Source organism: Protopterus annectens, chromosome 8.part0 (genome assembly GCF_019279795.1).
Source record: "Protopterus annectens isolate FY-2018-M chromosome 8.part0, PAN1.0, whole genome shotgun sequence".
In the NCBI taxonomy this organism is placed as follows: domain Eukaryota; kingdom Metazoa; phylum Chordata; order Ceratodontiformes; family Protopteridae; genus Protopterus; species Protopterus annectens.
The window spans coordinates 1,505,229,576-1,505,247,957 of NC_056741.1; the positions used below are offsets into that span (position 1 = coordinate 1,505,229,576).

The following is an 18,382-nucleotide window of genomic DNA, read 5'->3' on the forward strand; positions in this document are numbered from 1 at the left end:
CCCATCAGCAGTGCCTTTTCTGTCTTGAGACTTCCCACGACTATAAGGCCTGCCTTATCTTCCAGTCGTTCATTCCAAAACCCTTATGAAGAAGTAGGCTTAATTCGCTTTCCGTATACCTAGAAAAGCAGCAACTAAACTCCTTGCTAAAAGGATGGAGGGTCCCTTGACCTCAGAAGCAGAGTCATTAGTTAAGCTGAAGGCCAAGAAACCCAGGTTGGAAGCCTTGGCTGCACCTCCAGGGCCAGACATCTCTCCTGAGATGATTACCAGTCTGGTGATTTTCTCAGGGCAATCCGAACCACAGGCCGAACCTGTAACCGAAGTCGCCTTGGAACAGGATAGAAGCACATCCCCAGAGGGTACCACAAGCATCCACCCCAGAAATCCAAGGAGAACCCTGACTCTCTTTCTGAAGGTCCGTGAGAGATTCTGACCATCCTTGTTTGAGAGGAGGTAGATTCGGACATTGAGTGTAGGCCTACATCTGGCCCGCCACCACTTCACAGAATGGATATGCCCACTAAAAAGAAACCAAAGTCTAAGCATATTTCCCCTACTTCCAATCCTCAGAAGGATTGGCAAGCTTTCTCCCAAAGCATTTTCAATGCTCTCATGTCCCTGAGACCCCTCTCCCAGGTGTTACAGTCCCTATGTCCCCTAGTGTGCTCCTTCTCAGAAGGATAGGGAATAATCATCTTCTGAAAAAGCTTCCTCTTGATGAGGAGTCTCTAGCTTACTCTACCTAGATCCCCTCCCCACTAGACTATGCCTCCCCTGAGAGAGATTCTAATGGGACTAATTCTTCTGTAGAGAAGATTTCATTCAGTTGCGCTATGATCAGGATGCAAGAACATTTCTGGTGGGATAGCATTGAAATGATGGACATTCAAAAACATTACTATGACCTACTGCAAGTGGACACTCCCACTCCAGCTATTCCCCCTCTCCTTCCAGCCTTCTTAGATGCTTTTGCATCCTTGTAGCAAGACTCCCGACTTCACTATCTCTAGCACCAAAAAAAAAAAAAAAAACAGATTTTATAAGGTTCCTGCAGATTTATAAATAGTTAATCAGCACACCTTTATCTGACCCATCAGTCATCACCGTGTCCTCTGAAAGATCGTCAAGACCTCTTCCTTCTACCTCCCTGCTACAGTTTGACAAGGACAGCAGGCATTTGGAGTGAGCAAGAACGTTTATAATTCCACCACTCTTGTATTTAGGCCAATCAACTACCAAACCCACATGACCAAGTACTCTTTAGAGCTCTTGTTACAGCTGTCTAAAATTATTTCTGAACTACCCAAATCAGAGTGCAAGACCCTAGTTTACATCCCTGCTGGTTACTACCTTCCAGGTCATCAGGCACTCGGTCAGATGTAGCAGTGATGCAGTAGAGGTTTCTGCTAAGCAGCTGCCTCTAGGTCCGTCCTTAGGAGGTTTGCTTGGCTTAGCCTATAACAATTGCCAGAGGATGTCCTATCCAATTTGATGGATGCTTCCCTGGATAATGAAGCCCTGTTTGGCTCTGCAGGTTCAGAACTCTTCAAAACATTGCAGGAGAAGGGTATGGAGATGAAAGATCTAAACATCTCCTTATTTCTCCTGTCCCAAAATTCCAGCGAAATTATCCTTCTAAATCAGCCTTTGTCAAGAAGCAATCCAGCCCAGCTCAACCCAAGACCAAGAGATCTGGGAAGAGAGAGCAATTTTTTTGGACTCCTCAACAAACTGCACTTCCTCAACAGCCCTTTCCAGACAGGCCAGGGTCCATCTAACTACTTGGACCCCATTGCCCATCCTCCCCTTTGACTCTGCCTTCCAAGCCATGCTTGGGAAAAGATCACTCAAGACTCTATGCTACTTTCAATCATAAAAAGGGATACTTCATGGTCTGGGAGTCACTACCACCATTCAGAGGCATCCTCCAACCACCCAAAGAGCAACTACCGATGTCCTTCAAGAATGCAACTGCAGTCCTTACATATGGGTTGTCCAGCCTCAGGCAGCCCTCGGTCGGCCGGATTCCAAAGTCTGGGTCCGGCGTCGGCTGATGTCGCCTCCTCCCCGACGTCAGAGCGGCTGGGGTATAAAAGCATCAGCCGACGCCATCTTCCTCAGTCTTTCTTGCCGCGCGGTGCCCGAAGCAGTTCGTAAGTGCTGGTCGGTCAGCTCCTGTGTTTTCAGTATCCGAAGTCATCAAAAAGCTAAGTACCCCATTGGGGAACCTTTTCTTGCCTCAGCCGATGTCAGATAAAACTGCAAAAGTTAATAACTGTTTGTCTTGTGGTAAACAAATACCTCATAAGGACTTCCATTTTTACTGCCTTCCCTGCCTTGACCCAGACCACGACGTCTCGGCCTGTGCTGCCTGTGCTTGCTTCAATAAGCGCACACTCTGGCGCCGGGCAGAATTTGCTGAAGACTTTTTTGGCAAAAAATACTCCTATATCATGCCGTAGGAACAACCGACAACACATTTCCAAAAAACGGAAGGACCGGGACCGACATTCTCGGCCCGCAACTTCCGACACCACGCCAAAACCTACCGCGAGTGCATCGGTCTCTTCTGAGGCGGTTATTCCACCGCTCCAGACCGACGACACCACTTTATCGTTCACTTCGGCCCCGGAGCCTACGCCGGTGCTGGTTGTTGATTTTCCTCCAGAAGCTGAAGCCCAAGATTTGCCCGAGACCATACCGGTGGACAAAGTTACTCCAGCACGTGGGGCAGCTAGGCCTCCGGTGTCCATGTATATCAAGGCCTACACACGTGCTAAGGCTGCCAGCCAGGCTAAGTCTCAACCTCCTAAATCTTTTCCTCAGGGTCCCACTTCTGATAAACAGATCATGACTTTAGCTGCTGATCTAATTTCCTTAATCAGAGGTTCCCAGATTCATCCTGACAGAGGTTCTCAGCCGCCTTCAGACAAAAGGCCCAGGGTTGAGCAGATAGATACCCTTTCCTCAGATGAAGCCTCTGGTGACTCTGATCACTCAGATACCCAGGAAGAGTCCTTCCAGGCCTACGAGGATTCTGATGCTGAGGAATCTATTCCTTCTGCCTCTCCTCCTGAGGATATTTCTTTTGGGGAAATTCTCCACTCCATGAGAGAGCATTTTCAGTGGCAGGGCCAGGAATTCTCCGACTCCAGGAAACTGCTTCGTACCTTCCTTAAGCTTCCCAGCACAGGCCTTTAGCTATCCCTCCAGTGTTAGATGTATTGGATGATGTGTACTCAGATTCGAGTGCTTCTCCTGATTCTCTCCCTCCTGCTCCTGTCAAGCCAGACAGATACTACAGGGTTCCTGAAACTCATAAACATCTCTTTAAGGCCCATTCTGTTGATCTAGAAACTATTTCCCAGGGGCCCAAAGGAGTGGCACTTCCACGCCAAAAATCCTTTGCCCGCAGACAGGGAATCTAGGTCCCTGGAGAGGTGGGGCAAAAAAGTTTATACCTCAACCACCCTTGCCATGAGGGCCCTTAATTGCCTTTTTCATATGTTTCAGTATCAGGATTTCTTGATGGATGATTTGCAGAAAAGTTAGCCTCTCCTGAGCCTTTAGATAGAAAGGCCTTGCAGGATTTGGTTCATAATACACAGCAGGTTAACAATCATTTTCTTCAGTGTGGTTATGATGTATTGGAAGCTTCATGTATGGCAGCTATGACAGGGGCCGTCATACGTAGACATGCATGGTTGAAAGAACAGGCATTGCCAGATCATGTTAAAGTAAAGCTTCTAGATGCACCTCTGGAAAAACATAAGCTATTTGGTGCTAATGCTCAGGATGTGTTGAAATCAATTGAGGAAAAGGCTAAATCAGTGCAAACAGTCAAAGATTTCCTCCAGGTTCAGCCACCAAGGTTCAGCAGGAATTGGCCTTTGAAGAATTGGTCCTTTCCAGATACTGACAAGTTTCAAAGGGGAAAAAACAGGCGTGCCCGAGGGAGAGGGCAGTACAGGGGCCGCCAATGGCAACCGACTAATCAGAGAAGTGGCGCCGGGACTTCTACTGCTCCACGGGGACAATCACAATGACTTGACTTTGACACCGCCGACCAAGGCTCAAAGAGAAGCACCTTTAGGCAGAAAGTTATCCTTATTTTCAAAAAATTGGCACGTTTTAACAAGGGACAAATGGATTCTGGACATAATAGACCAAGGCTACAGGTTCCACTTCCATACTTTACCAACAAGACAAGGCATGCCAAACCTGCCACAAAATCAAAGGGCAGAGGCATTCGTACAAGTTTCAAAGCTGCTACAAATCAAAGCAATAGAAAAGGTTCCTCCTCAGGAACAAGGCCAGGGATTCTACTCAAGACTGTTCCTTGTTCCAAGAAAAGAAAAGCAATGGAGACCTATACTGGACTTGTCTGCTCTAAACACTTTTCTCATTGTGCCAAAATTCAAAATGCTGACGCTACAGCAACTCCTTCCCATGCTGGGCAAGGGGTCTTGGCTGGTTACTCTGGACCTCAAGGAGGCATACCTGCATGTCCCAATCAGACACAGTTGCAGAAGATACCTCAGATTTCTTGCAGGGTCAGAGCATTATAAATTCTCAGCATTGCCTTTTGGCTTATCTACTGTGCCCAGAGTATTCACGAAATGCCTGGCATCAGTAATTGCACGCTGCAGACTCCAGGGGATACAAATATACCCTTACCCGGACGACTGCCTTATACAAGCGGACAGCAAGCAAGCCTTGTCAAAAAACTTGAATTATGTCATTCACTTACTACAGGCTTTGGGATACACAGTCAGCATTCAAAAATCAAGACTACTGCCATCCCAACAAATAATTTTTCTAGGAGCCAAACTAGACACAAAATCACAAATGGCTTACCTCACAGAAGAGAAGCAAGAACAATTACCAGATTACTTCAAAAGCCTAGCAAAGCTCACCCAGATGACTGCAAGGAAAATCCTGTAGGCCCTGGGTTTCATGGCATCTTGCATTCTATTGATTCCACTGGCAAGACTACACATGAGAAAACTACAATGGTACCTAAAAAGTTTATGGTCTCAACACAGCCACAACTTAGAAGCAATTATCCCACTCATTCCATGTCTACAAAGGGAATTTTTGTGGTGGGCCCAAGCAAGCCAGTTAAACAAAGGTATGCCTTTCAACAAACCTCAAACAAGCCAAACCATTACAACAGACTCCTCAGACCATGGATGGGGGGCGCACATGGAGGGCAGATGCTGCATTCATGGCCAACCCCCCAGGAAGTGCATCTACACATCAAAAAGAGATGTTAGCAGTAATTCATGCAATCAAGGCCTTCGGAAAATATCTTCAACAAGGTCAACTGCTAATAAAGACAGACAACACCACTGTTATGTGGTACATAAACAAACAGGGAGGTACTCATTCTTACCCCCTCTGTAGACTAACAATGACTCTTTGGGAAAAGTCCCTGAAACTGAATATACAGCTGCAATCCCAGTTTGTTCTGGGCAAGGACAATGTTCTGGCGGACAGTCTAAGCAGAAACATCCTGGACCCGCACGAGTGAATGTTGCATCCAGACATTTTTGCACAAAAAAAATGCATGGGGGAGGCCGGACATAGATCTCTTTGCCTCACACCTCAATCATCATCTGAAAAAGTTCTGCTCGAGGACACACCATCCACAAGCCTGGAGAATGGATGCTCTCTCCTTCAGCTGGAACTCTCTAACAATCTATGCATTCCCACCTCTACCATTAATGACCAAGGTGTTACTGAAGATCAAAGCAGAACAACCGAAAGGCATCTTAATAGCTCCAGATTGGCCAAGACAGCACTGGTATCCATTACTAAGGAGCATAACTTGCACCAAGCCGTGGCCCCTGCCTCAATGGCCTCTGCTTTTGACCCAGCACAATTACAGGACAGTTCATCCCAACCTGCAAACTCTGCAGCTGACAGCTTGGAGGGTTCCATGATTTCTCCCCATATCTCTCTCTCCAAGAAAGTTCAACAGATCTTATTGGAAGCACGCAGACCTTCCACCAGAAAAACTTATTCAGCCAAATGGAAGAGATTCAACATCTGGAATACCAACAAGGGTCAGGATGCATCAGTAATGAGCATCCCACAGATACTAGAATACTTGGCAGAAATGCTGCATAATGGACTTTCCTATTCTTCCATAAAAATACACGCTTCAGCAATTTCAGCAAAATACAACACTGATCCACCTGTGTTTTCACATCCTTTGCTAAGACAATTTCTAAGAGGGATAAAGAATATCAAACCTCCCAGAAAACCACCAGTGCCTGCATGGGACCTCAACTTCGTGTTGGAAAAATTAACTCTTCCTCCGTTTGAGCCAGCAGCATCTTCAGAATTGCAATTTCTTTCTTGGAAAACAGTTTTCCTGTTGGCAATTACCTCAGCAAGAAGAGTTTCGGAGATACAGGCCCTCATGGCAGTACCTCCATTTCTCATTTTTCATCAGGACAGAGTTTCTTTAAGAACCAATCCTTCTTTTATGCCAAAAGTGATATCCAGGGTGTCTCTAAATTAAGCAATTCACCTGCCTACCTTCTTCCTCAATCCTCAAAATAAAGGGGAAAAGCTGCTGCACACTTTGGACATACACAGACAACTGCGCTACTACTTGGACAGAACAAAGGCCAACAGAAAGTCTGACCAACTATTTGTAGCATACGCTGCTGGAGTGCAAGGAAAGGCAATTTCCAAACAAACAATTTCAAAATGGATTGGACATTGCATCAGAATCTGTTATTTCCATGGAAAGGGTGTGCCAGCCAATATCAGGCCACACTCCACCAGAGCTACAGCCACCTCCACAGCCTTTCTAAGAGGGGTGGCTACAAAGGACATTCTAGAAGCTGCTACATGGAGCTCCATGCATACATTTTCCAAGCAGTACAACCTGCCTTTATATTCCAGATCCCGAGCAGGCTTTGCTTCGGCAGTCCTGCAGGGCATTTTAGCTACACCATCTTTATCTTAGAGCCTACCACCCCCAGCTTGGCTATGGTATTCAACCCATATGTAAGGACTGCAGTTGCATTCTTGAAGGACATAGTACATTTTTGTACCTACCATAAATGTAGATGTCCGATAGATATGCAACTGCAGTCAGGATGTCCTTCAAGGATGCATCTGCAGTCATCACATATGGGTTGTCCTGCCTCGGGCAGTCCTTCGGTCGGCCGGATTCCAAAGTCTGGGTCCGGCGTCAACTGATGTCGCATTTTCCCCGACGTCAGAGCGTCTGGGGTATAAAAGCATCTGCCGTTGCCAACTTCCCCAGTCTTTCTTGCCATGTGGTTCCCGAAGCAGAAGCAGTTCGCAAGTGCCGGTCGGCCAGCTCCTGTAATTCAGCTACCGAAGACTTCAAAAAGCTAAGTACCCCGTTGGGGACTCTTTCTTGCCTCAGCCGATGTCAGATAAAGTTAATAATTGTTTGACTTGTGGGAAACAAATAACTCATAAGGATTTCCACTCTTACTGCCTCCCCTGCCTAGGCCCAGACCACGACGTCTCGGCCTGTTCAGCCTGTGCTTCCTTCAACCAACGCACTCTTAGACGTCTGGCGGAGTTTGCAGAGGAATTTTTTCGGTCTAGTTTTTTGTATAAGATGCCGTCGGAGACTCCGACTTCGCATTTAGTTAAAAAACAGAAGGACAAGGACCGACACACGCGGACCGCGGTTTCGGCTGAAACCACGGCCGGGCCTATCGCGAGTGTCTCGGTCTCGGCTGAAACAGAGTCCTTGGTACTTCCAATTTCAGAAACCGCTCAACCGACTACCTCGGTCCCGGAGGCCCCAGCCGAGTCTGTTATTGAATTGCCAACAGAAACTGGTGTCCTGGAACTTTCTGACACCATTCCTTTAGACAAATCTACACCAGCACGTGGTGTAGCCAGGCCTCCTGCATCCATGTCCATTAAGGCATTCTCCAGGGCTAAAGCTGCTAAACTTGCAAAAGCTTTGCCTCCCAAGGTTATCCCTCATGGACCCTCTACAGGATCACAAATTCTAAGTTTAGCAGAGGATCTTATCTCCTTAATTAGGGGCTCTCAACCTCATCCGGACAGGGGCTCTCAACCTCCTCCAGCGAAAAGGCCCAGGGTTGATCCCTCTGATCCACTTTCCTCAGATGAAGCCTCTGATGGCTCTACTCTCTCGGACCACCAGGAGGAGGCTTGTTCGGCCTACAAGGATTCTGATGCAGAGAAATCTATTCCCTCGGCCTCCCCTCCTGAAGAGTTTTCCTTTGGGGAGAGACTACACACCATGAGAGAGCATTTCCAATGGCAGGGCCAGGAATTCTCTGATTCCAGGAAAGATTAAGGACCTTTTTACATTTGCCTCAGCATAGGCCTTTAGCTATTCCTCCTGTTTTGAATGTCATTGATGATGTGTACTCTGACTCTAGCACAGCCCCTGATTCTCTTCCTCCGGCTCCTGCCAAACCCGATAGGTACTACAGGGTCCCGGACTCGCATCTTTATCTTTACAAGGCCCACTCTGCAGATCCAGAAACTATTTCCCAGGGCCCTATAAGGGGTTGCAGCTGCCACTGCTAAAAATCCCCTCCCCTCTGAAAGGGAGTCCAGAGCTTTATAGAGATGGGGCAAAAAAGTGTATACTTCTGCTACTCTTTCTATGAGGGCATTAAATTGTCAGTTTCGTATGATACAGTACCAAGAGTATTTGTTAGATGAATTGCATAAAAAGCTGTCTTCACCTGACCCCCTAGACTGCAAGTCACCTCAGGATCTGGTACATAACTCTCAGCAGGTTAGCAACCATTTCTTGCAATGTGGTTATGATGCATTGGAAGCTTCATGTAGGTCAGCTATGACTGGCGCAGTCATACGTAGGCATGCTTGGCTGAATCTTTGCCAGACCATGTTAAAGCAAAGCTGCTGGATGCCCCACTGGAAAAGCAAAAATTATTTGGCTCCACGGCTCAGGAGGTCCTAAAGAAATTTGAAGAAAAAGCAAAATCAGTACAAACAGTCAAAGATTTTCTCCAAGTACAACTGCCAAGATTCAGCAGGAATTGGCCTTCCAAGAATTGGTCCTTTCCAGAGACAGAGAGGTTTCAGAGAGGCAAGAACAGGCGTGCCAGAGGTAGAGGGCAAGCTAGAGGCTCCTACAGAGGACGTCAATGGCAGCCTCCCAACCAGAGAGGTAATGCAGGACCTTCAACTGCTGCACAAGGACAGGCTCAATGACTTTACTTTGACACCGCCAACCAGGGCTCAATTGGAAGCACCTTTGGGCGGAAAGCTTTCTTTATTTTCAGAAAATTGGCACAGTATTACAAGGGACAAATGGACACTACAAATAATAGACAAAGGATACAGGTTCCATTTCCACACATTACCAAAAAGAAAGGGCATGCCAAACCTGCCACCGAATCAAAGGGCAGAGGCTTTGAAACAAATTTCCAGCTTAATGCAAATGAAAGCTATAGAAAAAGTCCCTCTCTCAGAACAAGGCCAAGGATTTTATTCCAGGCTATTCCTTGTTCCAAGAAAAAAAAAAGCAATGGAGGCCTATTCTCGACTTGTCCGCACCGAACACTTATCTCATTGTACCAAAGTTCAAAATGCTGACTTTACAGCAGCTCCTTCCCATGCTGAGCAAGGGGTCTTGGCTGGTAACTCTAGACCTCGAGGCATACCTGCATGTCCCTATCAGACAAAGTTGCAGAAGACACCTCAGATTTCTTGCAGGGTCAGAGCATTATCAATTCTCAGCATTGCCCTTTGGCTTATCTACTGCGCCCAGAGTATTCACGAAATGCCTGGCATCAGTAATTGCACACTGCAGACTTCAGGGGATGCAAATATACCCATATCTGGACGACTGCCTTATACAAGCGGACAGCCAACAAACTTTGGTAAAACACTTGAATTATGCCATTCACCTACTTCAGGCCTTGGGATATACAGTCAACTTTCACAAATCAAGACTTGTTCCATCCCAAAGAATAACCTTTCTGGGTGCAGATCTAGATACAACCACCCAAATGGCCTTCCTTACAGAAGAAAAACAAAGTCAACTACCAGATTACTTCAAAAATCTGACAAGACAAACCCAGCTGACTGCAAGGAAAATCCTGCAGGCCCTGGGTTACATGGCTTCTTGCATACTTCTCATTCCACAAGCAAGACTGCATATGAGGAAACTACAATGGTACCTAAGGAGTTTATGGACTCAGCACAGCCACAGCTTAGAAACTTTGATACCACTCATTCCATGCCTTCAAAAGGAATTTCTGTGGTGGGCTCAAGCAAGCCAGTCAAACAGGGGTCTGCCTTTCAGCAAACCAATAGCCAGCCAAACCATTACAACAGACGCTTCAGACCACGGATGGGGAGCGCACATGGAGGGAAGATGCATTCAAGGTCTATGGTTACAAAAAGAGCTACGCATGCACATAAACTAAAAGGAAATGCTGGCAGTGATACATGCAGTCGAAGCCTTCAAACCCTTTCTGCATCATGGCCATCTGTTAATAAGGACAGACAACACCACCGTTATGTGGTACATAAACAAGAAAGGAGGCACACATTCCTATCCTCTTTGCAGGCTGGCAATGAATCTATGGAAACTCAATATACAGCTACAATCCCAGTTTGTGCCAGGGAAAGACAATATACTGGCGGACAGCTTAAGCAGAAGCATCATGGATGCACACGAATGGATGCTGCACCCAGACATCTTTCTACAGATAACACAATCATGGGGGAGGCCGGACTTAGATCTTTTTGCCTCCCCCCACAATCAACTGAAGAAATTCTGCTCAAGGACATACCACCCACAAGCATGGAAAGTGGATGACCTCTCTTTCAGCTGGAGAACTTTAACAGTGTATGCATTTCCACCTCTTCCATTAATGACCAAGGTTTTACTGAAGATCAGGTCAGAGCGGTCAAAGGTGATTCTGATAGCTCCGGACTGGCCAAGACAGCACTGGTACCCACTATTAAAGAGCATGTCACGTACGAAACCATGGCCTCTTCCTCTATGGCCACTGCTACTGACACAGCACAATTACAAGACTCTGCATCCCAACCTGAAAACCTTGCAATTAACATCCTGGAAAATACCTCGACTCCTCCTCAGGACAAGCTATCCCAGAGAGTGAAAGATATTATTATGGAAGCTCGCCGGCCTTCCACAAGAAAGGCATATTCAGCAAAATGGAAAAGATTTCACATTTGGAACACCACAAAGGGCCTGGATGCGACAGTGATGAGCATGGCACATATCCTGGAATACTTGGCAGAAATGTTCCACAATGGTCTGTCTTACTCTTCCATTAAAATACATGCTTCAGCAATTTCAGCAGGGTACAATACAGATCCGCCTGTCTTCTCTCATCCTCTCCTAAGACAGTTTCTAAGAGGAATCAAAAATATCAATCCTCCAAGGAAACCACCTCTACCTACTTGGGACCTTAACTTCGTGTTGGAAAAACTAACACTGCCTCCCTTTGAACCAGCAGCATCTGCAGAACTACAGTTCCTGTCTTGGAAGACTGCTTTCCTTCTGGCCATAACCTCAACAAGAAGAGTATCCGAGTTACAGGCTCTTATGGCAGTACAGCCTTTTCTTTTTCATCAGGACAGAGTTTCACTAAGAACCAATCCTACCTTTATGCCAAAGGTGGTATCTAGGGTTTCATTAAATCAAGCTATTCATTTACCTACCTTCTTCCCAAATCCACAAAACAAAGAGGAGAAACTTCTGCACACTCTGGACATACACAGACAGTTGCGCTACTACTTGGACAGAACTAAAGGTTACAGAAAAACTGACCAGCTGTTGGTAGTATATGCTGCTGGTACACAAGGAAAAGCAATTTCCAAACAAACTATTTCAAAATGGATAGGGAATTGCATTTGTTTTTGTTACTCCTTTCATGGAAAATCTGTGCCAACCAACATCAGACCTCATTCCACGAGAGCCACAGCCACTTCCACAGCATTCTTAAGAGGGGTGGCTACCAAGGACATTTTAGAAGCTGCTACATGGAGCTCCGTGCGTACATTTGCCAAGCATTACAATTTACCTTTATATTCCAGATCCAGAGCAGGCTTTGCTACGGCAGTCCTGCAGGGCATTTTAGCTACACCATCCTTTACATAGTTCCTCCACCCCCAGATTGGCTATGGTATTCTACCCATATGTGATGACTGCAGATGCATCCTTGAAGGACATAGTACAGTTCTGTACCTACCATAAATGTAGATGTCCGATAGGTATGCGTCAGGTTTTCCCTCCCTCCTTCCTTTCTGTGGTATTACTTGGGTACTTACTTTTCTAATAGCTAGCTGGGGGGATCTATTATGGTGTATTTGTTTTTATATTATTGTGCATGTTTGGATTTTTAAATGCATCTCTCCAAATTTAGCCTTCCTTAGAGGGCACCTGGTATCTGGGGCAAGAAAAACTGAGGAAGATGGCGTCGGCGGATGCTTTTATACCCTAGACGCTCTGACGGGGAAAATGCGACATCAGCCGACGCCGGACCCAGACTTTGGAATCCGGCCGACCGAAGGGCTGCCCAAGGCAGGACAACCCATATGTGATGACTGCAGATGCATACCTATCGGACATCTACATTTATGGTAGGTACAAAACTGTACTTTTTCCCTCCCTCCTACCCCTCTGTATATTGGGTCCACTTCCCTCCTTTTATAATTAGCTGGGGATATCTGTTATGGTGTATCTGTTTATTACTGTTGTGTATGTCTGGAATTTTTTATCCAGTTTCTAAATTTAGCCTTTTTTGGAGGGCACCTGGCATCTGGTGTAAGAAACACTGAGGAAGATGGCGTCGGCTGATGCTTTTATACCCCAGCCGCTCTGACGTCGGGGAGGAGGCGACATCAGCCGACGCCGGACCCAGACTTTGGAATCCGGCCGACCGAGGGCTGCCTGAGGCAGGACAACCCATATGTAAGGACTGCAGTTGCATATCTATCGGACATCTACATTTATGGTAGGTACAAAACTGTACTTTGTTCCCACCGGTGCTTCAAACACTTCTGGATTAAGGCACCATCCAACATGTCCCTGCCCATCAGAGGAAGGGGATTCTATTCCAGGTTATTCCAAGTACCAAGAAAGGAAGGCTCTTGGAGACCCATTTTAGACCTCTCTTTCCTAAACACCTTCTTGATGGTACCCTCTTTCAGGATGCTAACCTTACAAGCCTGATTTCCTCTGATCTTCCTTCAAGCCTTCATGGCTTCAATAGACATAATGGATGCCTATCTTTATATTTCTCTCCACCCCAGCTATGGGAAATAATCTAAGATTCATGGTAGCCTCTGGACATTTTCAGTTTTTTGCTTTACCCTTTGGACTTTCTACCACTCCAAGGGTTTTCACAAAGTGCCTAGCACCAGTAAGTTGGTGGCTACAGCAACTTTCCACCAGTTCAAGGCTCCCACTCCATTCTCTTCCACCAGTGCAGAAAATTCTTTCAGACACAGGCTTTGGGAACAGCTTTCATTGCCATGAAAGCACAAGGCACCTGGTCACCCACTCAAAGAAAAGATCACATTGATATAAAAGAAATGAGAGCACTACTCTTGGCACTTCAGGCCTTTCAGTCTCTCCACTTCACAGGGTCTTTTAAAAGTCCTAGCGGACAATATGACAGTGCTCTGGCATGTAAATAAGCAGAGGGGAGACCAGATCATACCTCCTATGCAGGCTAGCTCTACAGGTGTGGTATCTGGTGTTCAGAATGCAGACACCCTTTCAGGCACTATACATTCCCTCCAACATGAATGTTTTGTACAACCCCACAAATGGATTCTTCACAAGGACATGTTTTTGGATATTGCCCACCAGTGTGGTATTCCACAAGTGGATCTCTGCCTCCCACATGAACAGACAGCTTCCTCTATTTAGTGCCAGAGACCCACATCCTGTGGCTTGGAAGGTAGACCCCCTCAAACTCTCATGGTGAAGTATGTTCTTACCTGCACTCCGTCCTCTGCCTCTCATCCCAAGAGTCCTCCTAAAGATTTGTCAGGGCAGACCAAAAATCTTGTTGGTTGACCCCCTTTTGACCAAGACAGCATTGATTCTCCTTACTCCTGCATTTAGCTAAGGGTGGTCACCGCAGGTTACCTCGGAGTGGACCTACTCTCACAACACAAGGGCACCCTCATTCACTTCCACGCTGCAGGCAACATTGTGGATGACAGGGCCTTAATTCCTTTTAGACACTTTTTTCAGAGGACATGCTAAGGGTACTGCAGGAGGCCAGGAAAGCCAACACACAAAAATCTTATTTATCCAAATGGAAAAGATTTTCATTATGGGGTGTCTCATAATTTGGACCCGCTAAGAGTGCATATTCCCACAGTCCTATCATGCCTGTTTGAGTTGCTGAATGCTGGACTAACTTATTCCTCATTGAAAGTTCATGTCAGCCATCTCTGTCTCTCTCTCCTCCTTGGCGTCCAGATATGAGGCCAAACAATTCGTGAAAGGTGTCCTCCACATGAGACCTGCTCTACCCCAGGAGACTAGGTCTACCTCCCTGGGATCTTAACTTTATTCTGGAAAAACTGACCTTGTCCCCATTTCAGCCAGCAGCTTCTGCCTCCCAAAAATTCAACTTCTGGAAAACTGTCTTACTAGTCACTTCTGCCAGAAGGGTTTCAGAATTACAGGCCCTTATGGCTTCCTCTCCTTTCCTAGTCTTCCATAAGGGCAGGTTTTCTCTCCGCACCTACCCCTCCTTTATGCTTAACGTGGTCAACAAGATATCACTAAACTAAGCAGTGTACCTTCCCACCTTTTTCTCTTCTCCCTGAACCTCTGCAGAAAGAGTTCTGCACACTTTGGATGTGCACAGACAGCTTAGGTTTTATCTAGACAAAACAGAGCATCAGGAAATCTGACAAGCTGTCTCCTTTTACACTAAAGCCCTAAAGCTCCCTGTCACTAAACAGACTATTACCAACTGGATTTGTGAGGGTATCAACTTTTGTTATGATCACCGTGGAAAAAAAGCCTCCCCCTCCTCAGTTAGAGCTTACTCTACCAGGGCCATGGCCTCATCTGGCACCTTCTTCAAAGGTTTGGACCCCAGTTCCATTTTGCAGGCAGCTACTTGGTATTCAGTTCATACCTTCACCAAGAATTACAAACTGGACAACTTTTCTAAATCCCTGGCAGGATTCGCTAAGGCCATTCTTCACAGCTTCCTGGAAAGCTGCTGTTCCCCTACCTCCTCCCTTTCCTTCTCTTCATGAAGTATTGCATTCTCCCTCATGTAAAGAATACTGCAACTGCAGAATAGAAGGACATAGATTAGTTGTGTAAAATCTTACCATAATGTTAACTTCCTTCTGTTCTCTGTTGCAGTATTCTCTCCCACCCTCCATCTGCTTGCATTTGATCTTCCTTAGATGTACTTTGCCTACATAGCTATTTCTCAGGCGTTCTCCCTGAGGCACACAGTTCTGAGGATGGTGCATGCATATATTCTCTTTTATAGCTTGCGTCCGAACAGCAGACTATGTGCATCGTACCACACATGGTAGGTACTTAAGACTTTTGTATACTGGCCGACATCGGGTCTGTTGGCAGGCAATCTCCTTCATATGAAGAATACAACTCATTTTTCCCCAGTACAAGGATGAGAGCCATTGGTGACATGCCTGTTGTTTAGGCAGCCATGAGGATATTTTCCTTTTTTGCTTATCTTCTCCTGTAGCCCTAGTAGCTGATGTACATGGTAGCAGATGCAGGTGCCTTTTACACCTTCCCTACTGCATGTGTGCGGTTGTGAATATGGTTTAGCAGACAGAAAAAAAGGCATATGCCTGACCCATATAGGACTTGCAGTACACCACACACACTGTATCTTCAGTAGATTGTATCTCAGTGGGCTTGGACCATTTTTTTTTCATTTCCCAGTGAAAGGAAATTGAGTATTGGACACGGACTCCCACCCTTCATTTTGGTTCCTCTAGCTCCCAAATTGTTTTGATCCTGAGTCATCCAGGTCACAGTCAAAGCATTACCCATTCACACTGATGAGCCAGCCATAATTTAGTTTTTGTGAATGCTGATTTGTTGTACTAATAAAATGTTACTGAACTACAGTCACTTTTAATATTTTTAAGAAATGGAAGTAAATTATGTAATTAGCTTATTGGTGCAAGAAGCTACATGTGTGTTTTAAAGGGAAATGTTATATTAACAGTTTTGTAAATTCTTTATCTGTAGCATGTAAAAGTGAGCAGTTCCAGTGCAAAAATGGTCGCTGCAAACCAAAGTTCTGGGTATGTGATGGAGCCAATGATTGTGGTGATAACAGTGATGAGCTCATTTGCGGTAAGTAGCACTTACCTATTAAATTATCACTTAAGACATAAGCACCCATATGCTAATAGAAAACAAAGCCACATTAACATTTTTCATATTTATCACATTTGTTGACATGTTTTCTTTCTTTTTAAGGAATATTTTTCACTCCAACATTGCTTAAGTTGTTTAGTTCCTGCCTTCCCTTAAACCTCACTCCTCTTTTTGTGTAACTTTATTGAGAACATTATAATGCTTCAATGCAGGCTCAATTACCAACAGTTAGAATAGGAGGAGATGAGATAAAAATTATGCTGTATAACCAATCTACAGGAAAATCTCTAGGAATAGATGGTATTCCTGTGAAAGTTTGGAAGCTAGGAGGGAAAAATACTTGTAAAGATCTGAAAGGTTTTCTTAAACGGTATTTTAAGAGGAGAAGTGCATCATTCTGGAAGAAAGCCGTGGTAGCTGTAATACCTAAAGGAGGGGTAAGGATCCATCATGTCCAGCTTCATACAGACCCATTTCAATAGTAAACCATGATTATAAAGTGTTCATGTCTCTAATGGCTTAAAGAATGGCAAAAGTAATGCCAGAACTGATAGATATGTCTCGGTGTGTTTTTTTTTTTTGGGGGGGGGGGGCATTTGACAACATTAACAGAACATTGGTGATACAGAGGGAATCAGAATGTAAGAAATTACCATCGTTGGTGGGTCTTTATGCAGAAAAGCATTTGACTGCGTAAGCTAGGAGTTTGAGCAGGACAATGGAAACATTTGCATTTCCTGAAAAAAATTAAGATAGATTAGGAGAATATATGGGAGATAGAGGGGAGAAAATTAAAGTTGGCGGGGGGTCATGTTTGATAATTTCATCTTGAACAGAGGGACCAGGCATGGGTGTCCTCTCTCCCTTTTATTTGCATTATATTTAGAATCACTGGCAGAGAAAATAATGGACTCCAAAATTCAAGGATATAATGATATGTTAGTCAAGAAAAGCTGGCTTTATTTGCAGATGATATTTTGTACCTGACTAAACCAGAAAGACAATACAGTGTTGTGTAACATTTTGAGATTGTTTCATATCTTTTCGGGATGCAAAATTAGCAAAGCTAAGACAAAGGCAGTGGTAAATTACGTACCCGCACATGAAGTGGTTCAGGGATATACCCATAATTATATATGTAGATAATGTATTGATGAGGCCAAAAAGTTCTGTTAAGAACTGGGAAACAAGGCAAAAGTAATTGAAAGATTACCTAAAAAAGAAGAGAGATACATTTTGGAGAAATATCTATGAAGATCCTGGGGAACATAAAGATGCTAAATGCGTAGAAGTAAAAGAGAACAAGAAGTTTAGATGTACAGGATATGAAATGGGATGAAGTAACAGCCAGAGAAATTGAAGTAAAGTTAAGAAAAGCCTCCAACTGGAAAACCCTAGGCCCAGATGCAGTACCTAACTTCTGGCTAAAAGTATCATATTTGTATGAAGATTTAGTGAAGAGCAAGAACTATTTATTTGAACACCCCGAACACGCACCAGCCTGGTTAACAACAGGAAAAACAAAGCTCCTTCTTAAGAGTGAACTTGCAAGTTATCCTAAAAATTATTGACCAATAACTTGACTTCCAACGAACTATAAAGTATGCACTGAAGTTGATGCCAGCAGAGTTTATAGTTATTTAGAAGAAAACTCAGTCATGGCAGTAGAACAAAAGGGTAATAAAATAAAATCATATGAAACAAAGGATCATTTGGTGTTAAATAGTCATAATGGAAAACTGTAAAAAGGGAAAGCATCTATGGCATGGATTGACTACAAAAAAGCATTTGACATTATCCCACATTCATGGATAAGAGTGGTTGAAAATATATAAGATGCATTCTACACTGATCGATTACATTACATTGACAGACCACTTTGCAATTAAGCCATGATAAAGGACAAATTGTTATTCCTGAGATAAAAATTCAAAGGGGTATTTCAGGGCGACTCCCCGTCACTGCTGCTGTTCTGTCTTGCCCTTTACCCAT

At 44.8% G+C, this 18,382-nt stretch overlaps 1 protein-coding gene across 1 annotated transcript in view; it reads left to right on the plus strand.

The window, feature by feature from the left end:
* ST14 (ST14 transmembrane serine protease matriptase) overlaps nucleotides 1-18,382 on the plus strand; it is a 1,989,024-nt gene that overhangs the window by 1,069,428 nt on the left and 901,214 nt on the right. Inside the window, exon 12 of the mRNA XM_044081090.1 lies at nucleotides 16,259-16,366. Coding sequence (XP_043937025.1) covers nucleotides 16,259-16,366 — 108 coding nt within the window. The remainder of the gene's footprint in view (nucleotides 1-16,258; nucleotides 16,367-18,382) is intronic.